Genomic DNA, 12,500 nt, shown 5'->3' on the forward strand with positions numbered 1-12,500 from the left:
CTCCTCTCTCTCTCTCTCTCTCTCTCTCTCTCTCTCTCTCTCTCTCTCTCTCTCTCTCTCTCTCTCTCTCTCTCTCTCTCAATTTATTCTTTTCTGAAATGAACACATATCTCTCTCTCTCTCTCTAACTTATTCCTTCCTGCAATGAAGACCCCCCCCCCCTCTCTCTCTCCTCCTCTCTCTCTCCTCTCCTCTCTCTCTCTCCTCTCCTCTCTCTCTCTCTCTCAATTTACTCTTTTCTGAAAGGAAGACTCTCTCTCTCCTCTCACTTTACTTTCTGAAATGAAGACTTCTACTCTCTCTCTCTCTCTCTCTCTCTCTCTCTCTCTCTCTCTCTCTCTCTCTCTCTCTCTCTCTCTCTCTCTCTCTCAATTTACTCTTTTCTGAAAGAAGACTCTCTCCTCTCTCTCTCTCACTTTACTTTCTGAAATGAAGACTTCTACTCTCTCTCTCTCTCTCTCTCTCTCTCTCTCTCTCTCTCTCTCTCTCTCTCTCTCCTCTCTCTCTCTCTCTCTCTCTCTCTCTCTAATCAATTTCTTGCATGTCGACAAACGTGGCACTGACCCCCAACCGTAAGCAGAGCGTAGGTTGAAATTTATCACTACTAAATCATCCCTCATTAAAACTAGTGATGATATATTCTACATAAGTAACGACAGCATTGTTAGTTTGCGATGTTCATAGCTTAAAGGAAATTAGTTATTACAGAAACCACTTAAATATCCCTTTATACATGAACATGTATATTCATTCTCTATAGACAATCTTCATATTATGTATACATTCATGTATGTATTATAGTCAATTCTTTTTAGTGAGGCAGATTTGCACCGACTCGCAGGGGTGCCCTTTTAGCTCGGAAAAGTTTCCTGATCGCTGATTGGTTGGAGAAGATAATTCTAACCAATCAGATAGTTAGAAACTTTTCCGAGGTAAAAGGGCAGCGCTGCGAGTCAGTGCAAATGTGCCTCGTTAAAAAAAATTGAGTATAGTGCAATACGAGCATTAGTGAAAGATATTGCAAATAAAAATAATGTATTAAAATAGTGTAGGTTAAGATACAATAAAACGATATATGTATAAAAGATATCAGGATAAGTGAGTCATAAAGTATACAAGTATGCATACATCAAACCTTAGCAAACTTTTATATAAGTGGATCAATCAAGTAAGCATGGAGGTACGTAAGTAAGATATTGATAGAATTGCATGATGGGCGAAAAGACATTCCATGAATATTTTTGATAGAAGACATTTCATGAATATTTTTTTATAGAATGCTTGATGACAAAAAGACATTTCATGAATATTTTTTTATAGAATTGCATGATGACAACAAGACATTTCATGAATATTTTTTTATAGAATTGCATGATGACAAAAAAGACATTTCATGAATATTTTTAATAGAAGACATTTCATGAATATTTTTGATAGAAGACATTTCATGAATATCTTTTATAGAATTGCATGATGACGAAAAATCATTTCGTGAATATTTTTATAGAATTGCATGATGACGAAAAGACATTACATGAATATTTTTGATAGAATTGTATGATAACGATTGTATGATAACAAAACCATTTCTTGAATATTTTTAATAGAAATGCATGATGACGAAAAGACATTATAACGATGTATGATAACAAAAACATTTCATGAATATTTCTTATAGAATTGTATGACGGCGAAAAGACATTTCATGAATATTTTTGATAGAATTGCATAATGGCGAAAAGACATTTCATGAATATTTTGTGTCAGAATGAAGCTCAAAACAGCTAGAATATATTATGAAGTGTAAGTGAGCCAAATTAGAAAAATGAAAACAAAAAATAATTCTGAAATGATGACAATAAAAATCAAAGGTAATTCATGACTTTGGAACGCATTAAGCGAAAGATAATAACCTGCATTGTTAATGGTTGGCACTGACTTTACTTTGATATGTTTTCCCAATTAAATACTTAATGTTTTTAACTATCCAATTAAATACTTAATGTTATTAAACTTTGCAATTAAATACTTAATGTTATTAACTTTGCAATTAAATACTTAATGTTATTAACTTTCCAATTAAATAATGTTATTAACTTTGCAATTAAATACTTAATGTTTTAACTTTCCAATTAAATACTTATTGTTATTAACTTTCCAATTAAATACTTAGTTATTAACATCCTAATTCAATGCTTATCGCTATTAACATCCCCACTATATTAAATACTGTACTTAATGTTATTACCGTCCCATCAAATAGTTTATGTTATTAACTTACCATTTAACACTTAATGTTATTAACATCCCAATTAAATAATTAATGTTAATAACTTCCCAATTAAATACTTAATGTTAATAACTTCCCAATTAAATACTTAATGTTATTAACTTCCCAATTAAATATTTAATGTTAATAACTTCCCAATTAAATACTTAATGTTAATAACTTCCCAATTAAATACTTCATGTTATTAACTAACTTCCCAATTAAATACTTAATGTTACTATTTAACTTCCCAATTAAAAACTCAATGTTATTAACTAACTTCCCAATTCAATATTTAACTTTAATAACTTCCCAATTAAATACTTAATGTCACTAATTAACTTCCCAATTAAAAACTTGATGTTATTAACTAGCGTCCCAATTAAACACTTAATGATATTAACACATGTCATTCATGCTGCATGGAGTAGCCTATTGGAAACGATCCTGTTTCGCAAACCGTTGGCCAAGAGTTCGAACCTTTCTAGTAGTATTTAGGACCTAACCACCCTTGTTTGGAGAGCCTTTAGGTCTACTTGCTAATAAGCACCCATTGTCTTGGCCCTTGTAGTCCTTGCGTAGGTGGAGAGTGGACATAGGCGCTGATCATATATATTCGGTCACTTGGACATTGTCCTGTCCCTTGCCTCTGCCTTTCATGAGCGACCTTTGAACTTTACAAGTGAAGTCGTATCTTTTTTATAAACCATTTAACAGTTGATGTTACTTTTGCAATTAACATTAAATTCGATTTTTTATGATAAAGTGAACTGAAAAGAGCAAATATGTGTGACGCATCTTCAAAGATGTCCAAAGAAAATTTGCAAGTATGATACTTTCCTCAATCCAGAAAGGGACATTTTAGTTGAATAGTATAAACTGGAATATAGATACCTTGAAGAATCCTAGATCTTTTATTGACTAAATTCTGCTGCCTTTGGCCGTGTTAATCATGAAGCCCTTAAGAAAAAAAAAAAAACTTAGACAGATGGTGGTAGATGGGTCTTTTCTTAGCATCATAACATTGAATCTTTATGTGGTAGATTGCAAAGAGTTGATGAGCACCATAGTGACTATAGGAATGTAATATCAGGTGTTCCTTAGGGTAGTGTTTTTGGTCCATTACTTTTCCTATTATATACGCATATGTATTTTGGCTTAGAAAACAAGCTCGCTGCATATGCAGATGATGCTACTCTCTTTTCAGCAATTCCTTCTCCTGAATGCATTTTAAACGCTGTTACTGATTTTAAAACACTTTATATGTTTTTATCCATTATATCTCTTATATTTTATTTATTTCCTTTCCTCGCTGGGCTACCTTCCCTGTTGAAGCCCTAAGGCTTGTAGCAGCCGCTTCTCCAACAAGGTTTGTAGCTTATCCAATACACATGAATGGTGTTATTAGAATGCAATGTTTTTGCTAAACAATGCACGCTCAGACGAATATTTCTGCTTTATATGTGCTATATTGCTGTTGTTGTAGTAGATTGCCTGTAACTTCAGGCCAAGCATTGACTCTTGTAATTCTGCAGCCTGTACCATATGTGCTACAGTGTCAATCCTTGTTAATCAGTTTCAAATTCCAATCGAAAAGCGAATTACAAGTAATTGCTCATGATGAAGCTAATTTTTCCTGTTGCAATGCGACGTTCTAGTTTTGTTTTGTTCCGACCGCCCCGGAAGTAACGAAACAAGGCGAGTCAATACCGTGGATTCATACAATCTATTTCTGCTCCTAATTGCTTCGATGGTCACGCAAATCCAGCTCGGACTAGTATGGTTATATTTCGGTTATCTTCATTTATTCTTTACCAAAGCTCGCTCGTAAATATCATACAATTATTTCCGAGTCTCTGTGCGTCACATGTCAGGGATTTAATGATCTGCTGCACTCGTGGGAAAGGAGAAATACCGCGCTTCTTTTATTGTTATTCTTTCCCTATGAATGTCGATGAAATAGGCCTTTCTGCGTTTTTACCTCTCCCGAGACTAGAATTGAAATAGTACAATAGAAAGGGATAAAGGACGATGCAAAAGCATAAAAGCAGAGCCCAAGCCCTTTTCAACAAAAGGAGAGCAGTAGAAGCATGGAAGAGGTAGACGGAAACAAGGAATTAGTTTTTTTTTTCAAAAAAAAATACGAGGAAACTAAAAGTCACAGAAACCATTTAAATGATATATTGGGTCACTTTACATTCGTTTTATAGATTTTAAAGGTTTAAATGTCACTCTTGAATGACAGAGGCAAGGGATAGCACGCTGGCCTAGAAACTAACAATTTAATATTATTATTATTATTATTAGCTAAGCTACAACTCTGGTTGGAAAAGCAGCATGCTATAAGCCCAAGGGCTCCAACGGGGAAAAACAGCCCAGTGAGGAAAGGAAACAAGGAAATAAATAAACTATGTATGAGAAGTAATAGATAAAGAATATACATCTTAAGATCAGTAACGTTAAAATATATGTCACATACAAGCTATGAATGTTTTAAATGTTTAAGGTTTAAAGGTCGTTCAGGAATGGCAGAAGCAAGGAAAAGTGAAGATACCCTAAAGACTAACTATATAATTTACATATATGATCAGCACCCCAGTCCCCCTCTCCATCAAACTGAGACCAAGGAGGGCCAGGCAATGGCTACTGATGACTCAGTAGATAGACCTTTAGGCTCCCCCAAAACCACCAGTTCTTTCTCACAGGGATGGTGAGGTTGCAGACACTAAAAGAAACTATTGAGCTACAGCGAGTCGAATTCCCGTCCAACAGATTGCCAGACAGAGGCGTTTACAATTGGCTATCACAACTAATATTACATAAGTAATGGGATTTTCATTATCTGATACTAGGGGAAACTTCGCTGTTGCCATATGAAGTATTAAAGTTAAAAACGCTTTACGGTAAAATACTAAAATGTTTGTGCATCTTGGACCCGAAGATATGCTAGAGACCCATAAATGGTGCTTACAGTGCACCCAATAACCCCACTTTGTGGCATTAAACTTTGAGAGAGAAAGATAGGATTATAACTTTCGGAGGAACCGATAATCCCACGATGCAACTGTTAGTCTATTTGTCCCTCCGCCAACGAAGTTGGGAGGAGGTTATGTTTTCGTCGTTGTTTGTCCGTTTATGAACAACTTCCTGGCCACAATTTATCTCATAGAGTAGTGAAACTTTCAGGGATTAATTGTTATGTTAAGACGTGGAAGTGGTTCAATTTTGAAAGTCCTAGGTCAAAGGATTATGGTCTAACTTGATTCTGGGAAAGGCAAGCTGGTTTCGAGAAATACGAAAACCAACATTTCTGAAAATCCTCTTCGGTTTAGAGCATAATCCACGAATATTTTTAAATTTGTAATTGAAATTACTTTGGAGCATAATCAAAGAAATACTTTTATATTTATGATTTTAATTACTTAGGAGCATAAACTAAGAAATCCTGTTATATCTAATATCTGAATTACTTGGGGATCAAAATGCAATAAATCCTTTTAAATTCAATATCAAAGTTACTTTGGGAGCATAATCCAAGAAATGATTTTACAACAAATAACTGGATTACTTTGGGAGCATAATGCAAGAAATCCCTTCACATCAAATATCTGATTTACTTCGGGAGCATAATGCAAGAAAACCTCTAACATTCAATATCAAAATTACTTTGGGAGCATAATACAAAGTAATCATCTAACATCCAATATCAAAATTACCTTGGGAGCATAATCCAAGAAATAATTCTACATCAAATAACAGAATTATTTTGGGAGCATAATACAAAGTAATCATCTTACATCCCATATCAAAATTACCTTGGGAGCATAATCCAAGAAATAATTCTACATCAAATAACTGAATTATTTTGGGAGCATAATACAAAGTAATCATCTTACATCCCATATCAAAATTACCTTGGGAGCATAATCCAAAAAATAATTCTACATCAAATGACTGAATTACTTTGGGAGCATAATACAAAGTAATCATCTCACATCCCATATCAAAATTACCTTGGGAGCATAATCCAAGAAATAATTCTACATCAAATAACTGAATTACTTTGGGAGCATAATACAAAGTAATCATCTTACATCCCATATCAAAATTACCTTGGGAGCATAATCCAAAAAATAATTCTACATCAAATAACTGAATTACTTTGGGAGCATAATACAAAGTAATCATCTTACATCCAATACCAAAATTACCTTGGGAGCATAATCCAAGAAATAATTTCACATTAAATAACTAAATTACTTTGTAAGTATAATTCCCAAAATTTTTAAAACCTAAAGTATGGATTTCTGTGGGCTCTAATTTCTAGAATCCTTTTGGCTCGTTTTTCCATTCCTTCTAATTAATAAATAAATCGAAATTAGATCCCTAGATAATGACATCGGTCCTCGTTTTTATTATTACTTGTAAGCTACAACCCTAGTTGGAAAACCAGGATCCTATAAGCCCGGGGGCCCCAACAGGGAAAATAGCCCAGTGAGGAAAGAAAAAATAAAATATTTTTAAAGCAATAACATTAAAATAAATATTTCCTATATAAACTATAAAAACTTTAACAAAAAAAAGAGGAAGAGAAATAAGATATTGTGTGCCTGAGCGTACCCTCAAGCAAGAGAACTCTAACCCAAAACAGTGGAAGCCATGATACAAAGGTTATGGCACTACCCAAGACTAGAGAACAATGGTTTGATTTTGGAGTGTCATTCTCCTAGAAGAGCTCTTTCCAGTTGTCTGCTTTAATTAATTGAATGTGTTAATTAAGAGGCAGTAAGGAGATGTTAATTGGCTCTAAATTTTGATGGAATCTGAATGAGTTATTAGGTGTCATTGTTAATTTTCACGATTGATTGAATGAAAGTAGGATTAGGATTGTCATGTGAAACATGAATATGATATTATTATTATTATTATTACTATTATTATTATCATTACTTGCAAAGCTACAACCCTAGTTGTCAAATGGGATTGTAGCTTAGATCTTAGTAATAGTAAGAACAACAACAATAATAATAATAATAATAATTTCGTTAAAATCCGTCGAGTAGTTGTGACGTAATCATTTCCACAGACACACAAACAAATAGATAGATAAACAAATAAATAAATAAACCGACTCGATTTTATAACGTCCTTGGCGATAATAATAATATTATATAAATAATAATAATAATATTATATAAATAATATTATATAAATATATAAATAATAATGATATATAAATAATAACGCGTAATATTGCAAGATATTAAACAGAAAAACACAAATTAACCTTATCAAAACTTGTTAACTGTGGTAAGAACAGACAGCGAGTTAACATGGAAACAGGGGAACATTACAAAGCCATTTCCAGTATATTTTCCCCAAAATTTCACCCAAACTGCCTTCTTCTCATTCTCCCATTTCTTGTTTTAACATAAAAATTTATTTAAAAAAGGATAAACTTTACATTTCCCCCAATGACGACAATACAAAATGGAATATCTCAATGAGAGTTTCCAGCAAAATTGCTTAAAGTTATCTTTATAATAAAATAATAGAAATTAGTGTTAGCCTTGCGGTCACCAGTCAAAATTGGCAGCTAAATATCAAGATAAATATGCACTCGGATTCAACCCTTCCCCCTTTCCTAACTACAACACGACAGTTTTAGTTTCTGAGTGTACCTCTCTGGGTACTCCCCTTTCATCAAGGTATTACTACTCCCTCTCCCTAGACCTTTGTCCTGAAGTGGACCAGAAACAGCTGCGTTTGTTGTTCTTGCTGTACTTGTGAGACAAATAACAGAAAATGACTACTCCCTCTCCCCCAAGTTTTTGTCCAGCAGTGGACTAGAAACAGCTGCATTTTTTGTTGTTGTACTAGTAAGAGAAATGACAGAAAATGACTACTCCCTCTCCCCAAGGCCATATCCTGCAGTGGACTAAAATCTGCTGCATTTGTTATTGTGCATGTTAGAGAAATATGACAGTAATTGACTACTCCCTCTCCCCTACGCCTCTGTCCTGCAGTGGACTAGAAACAGCTGCATTTGTTGCTGTTGTACCTGAGAGAGAAATGACAGAAAATGACTACTTCCTCTCCCCTAGGCCTATGTCCTGCGTGGACTAGAAACGGCTGGATTTGTTGTTGATGTTGTACTAGTAAGAGAAATGACAGAAAATGACTACTCCCTCTCCCCTTACCCTTTATCCTGCAGTGGACTAGAAACGGCTGCATTTGTTGTTATGAGAGAAAAATGACAGAAACTCTCAACATCCCTCAGGGATCAGATACAAGAGGATCTATCTATTCCACACTGACCTGTGTTATTGCCGTAGTAATCCCAGGCCGCCTCCTTCTTGACGGCCCTGCTCCTGGGGCTGTCCTCTTCCTCCTCCGGGACCTGAGCTAAGTAGATGCCAGGGTTGTCCAGGCTAAAATAATAAGAAAACCTGAAATTATTGGGGTCAAATTGAGTTTCTAGTTACTTCTGATCCTGGAAGTGTGATTATTTACATATACATACATTTATATAAGACATATATCTATATAGTGTAAGTAACCTGCACAAGATATATATATATATATATATATATATATATATATATATATATATATATACTGTATATATATACACACAGTGTATATATATATATATATATATATATATATATATATATATATATATATATATATATATATATATATGTGTGTGTGTGCGTGTGTGTAAATGCATATACAGATGTCTGTGCATATATATGCATACATACACACACACATACACAAATATAATATATATAAATATATTTATACACATTATATATATATATATATATATATATATATATATATATATATATATATATACGAGTATATACACTACATATGTGTATAATTATGCACAAGTAAACTATCCTGTCTAAGTAACTTTATATTTGCACATACAAACATTTGAGTGTATATTAAACAAGCATGATGACCTAACAACTTCTCAAGTTCCTCGCAATTTTGATTCATCTACCACTGCAAGCCTTGAATCCAGATGAGAAATGAATGAAGATGTTCTTCATCACCACATATATTTAGGTTTAATTATCACGAATTACATAATGATTACATAAGGAAATTGAAAAGTTGAGAGATCATAATACAGTATTAAATTATATATATACATGTGTGATGTTTATGTGTGTATTAATAGGAAAAATAGTGAAAGTGTGCGAATTACTGATTATTCAGGTCAGGCAAAGGTAAGGGTAACCTTAGATGCTAAAGCGCTAAAAAAGCTAAAAGTTTCAAAAGACATTTTATTTTTTTATAAACAAATACTTGGAATTGAATATATGAACTTTTGAAAATTCTTGTTATTCTATAAGGATTTGTATGTAGGTATGGAAGTCCAACACAGACACTCTCATATATATATATATATATATATATATATATATATATATATATATATATATATATATATATATATAAACATATATATACATACACAGTATATACAATTATATATATATATATATATATATATATATATATATATATATATACACACACACATATATATATATATATATATATATATATATATATATATATATATATATATATATCGAATATTAAACCAAAAATATCCGAATTTTTTAATAATTTACCATCAGAAATGTGAATTTAATAATAAAATGTACAGTATTTGCTGCTTAATATTTGAAAGTGTGAAAGTCACATGTACAAGTAACAAAATCATAACACACACATATATACTGTATATATATATACACATATATATATATATATATATATATATATATATATATATATTTATATATATACATTGCATGTATGTGTGCATGATTGAGTGACGTGTGTGTGTTTTTGTGTAATTACAAGATAAACATGTCATGTACCTAATGACACCCCTGGGAACGTAAAGCCAATAATTAAGGTACCTAGAGTTTTCACGTATGTTCTAAATTATCCTTTCAAATCGCAAAGTACTATTTCCATTGTTTATTATCATGTGCATTGTTGTCTTTGTATGCAGATTTTTTTTTTCATTTATTCTACGTATAATTTTTTCCCACTATGTTCGGTTACTCTTATTATTATTATTAAATGCTAAGCTACAATCCTAGTTGGAAAAGCAGGATGCTATAAGCCCAGGGGCCCCAACAGGGAAAATAGCCCAGCGAGGAAAGGAAATAAGGAAAAATTAAATATTTTAAGAATAGTAACTATATTAAAATAAATATTTCCTATTTAAACTATAAAAACTTTAACAAAACAAGCGGAAGAGAAACTAGATAGAGAAGTGTGCACGAGTGTATCCTCAAGCAAGAGAACTCTAACCCAAAGCAGTAAAAGACCATGGTACAGAGGCTATGGCACTACCCAAGAACAGAGGGTAGTTTCCGATAGACGATAGTAACTAGCTTTAAAACATGCATTTTTAAATGTAGATTTGCATTGCCTTTATAAGCCTAGTACTAGAAGAAACCATGAACAACGCAACTGCCAAACCCCCCCCCCCCCCCCACCAAGGCCTTTCCTGAAACATCAGTAATTCACTTTTTTCAGTCACATAAGAGTTAAACAAAATAGGTTTTGTAGACAAATATTATACAAGGTAGAATAGGTAAGTATTTACCGGAAAACATATATAACTACAAGCAAATAATACTATGGAAAATTATGAAATCCAGTTGATGAAAAGTATTTGTGTACAAAAATCTAATTTTCACCCATTTACATCAACCAACATTGAAATTATATGTATTCTGCAGGCATAAACATTCATTTAGTTCCCAAGTACAACGAAAAACGGACATTCTCATTAAGTGCTAGAATAAAATCAAAGAAATAAATGATTATTTGTCTGGACATCGGGTATCTGAATGTAAGGAATAACGGTGGGAAAGAAAAAGAAAATATAAGAACATCAGTAACATAGGCCTAGCTACGTGAAACACGCGAACTCACCTTTGCAAGACGAACTGACTGTACGACATATCAGACTGTTGATAGAAGCCCCCGGAGAGCTTCGTGTGAAACTCCGGAGTGCACAGTAGGACAATCACCATCATGATGCCTGTCATCACCATGACAGTGAGCATGTACAGAGTTTTCAGGAACAGGTTCATCTTGAGGGCGTCAATTTAGGACACTGAATGTTGATCCTCAGACATTCCAGGGAGGTTGAATCAAGACCCCTGAAGGTCGTCCTTCAGATATTCCTGGCGGGTTGCGATGGTGAGACCTGGCGGTTGTTCTAAGGACATCACAGTACGACTTAATTGAAGACTTCTGTTGGTCGTTCTTAGGCCCCTAAGAAGGAGTCTTGTCGAACTTTTTTTAAAGGTTACTCTTGGCGCATTGAAGTTGATCTACGTTGAAGACTTTCCCAGTGACTGCTTCTAGAACCTTCTGGTCTCATCTGCTTCGTCTACACAGAAACAAGAGAGCATTACAAGAATTATTTCAAAGGTTTTCATATCCTCTCATAATAATAAAAAGCAAAACAATAGCTTTTGCTTGTTAGATTTATTAATCAATGCAAATGAAACATCTAACATTTATAAGAATAAATGCATCATTACCCATGTAAACAATCTTTGGAAAACTGTAACACGGATTCTAATTGAAATAATTTTCCAGTTTGTCAAAAGTAGACATTGATGGCCAGTGGCTTTTAAAATAGTCATTTCTGTATTACAAGAAACGCCCCTCGCATCATTACACTCGTAAATGCGAAAGAACATCTATCAAAATACAATTGAGAATTAAACATTTAAGAAAACTAGAAGTGTGTCTATGGCTTGGTCAAAAATTTAATGAAATTTAAACGGCAAAATTTGAAAGGGAGGACCTCGAAGGGGTAATTCTCATTCCCGCGTTTATTCATGTATACATGAAAGAACTTGACCGGTAAATATATATATATATATATATATATATATATATATATATATATATATATATATATATATATATATATATATATATCTCTATATATATATATATACATATATATATATAAATATATATATATATAATATATATATATATATATACATATATAAATATATATATATATATATATATATATATATATATATATATATATATATATATATATATATATATATATATATATATTTATATATGTATATATATATATATATATGCATATATATATATATATATATATATATATATATATACAAGTGTG

At 32.5% G+C, this 12,500-nt stretch overlaps 1 protein-coding gene across 2 annotated transcripts in view; it reads right to left on the reverse strand.

The window, feature by feature from the left end:
- LOC137619625 (sialate:O-sulfotransferase 2-like) overlaps window positions 1–12,500 on the reverse strand; it is a 92,080-nt gene that overhangs the window by 79,035 nt on the left and 545 nt on the right. The window contains exons 2-3 of one of the 2 annotated variants that reach the window (XM_068349819.1): window positions 11,252–11,714; window positions 8,588–8,700 (exon numbers count right to left, since the gene is read on the reverse strand). In XM_068349819.1, coding sequence (XP_068205920.1) covers window positions 8,588–8,700; window positions 11,252–11,412 — 274 coding nt within the window. In that variant the 5' untranslated portion in view covers window positions 11,413–11,714. Of the gene's footprint in view, window positions 1–8,587; window positions 8,719–11,251; window positions 11,715–12,500 lie in introns of both variants that reach the window. The other variant, XM_068349818.1, reaches the window with a different exon arrangement.

This window comes from Palaemon carinicauda, chromosome 26 (genome assembly GCF_036898095.1).
Source record: "Palaemon carinicauda isolate YSFRI2023 chromosome 26, ASM3689809v2, whole genome shotgun sequence".
Classification (NCBI taxonomy): Eukaryota; Metazoa; Arthropoda; class Malacostraca; order Decapoda; family Palaemonidae; genus Palaemon; species Palaemon carinicauda.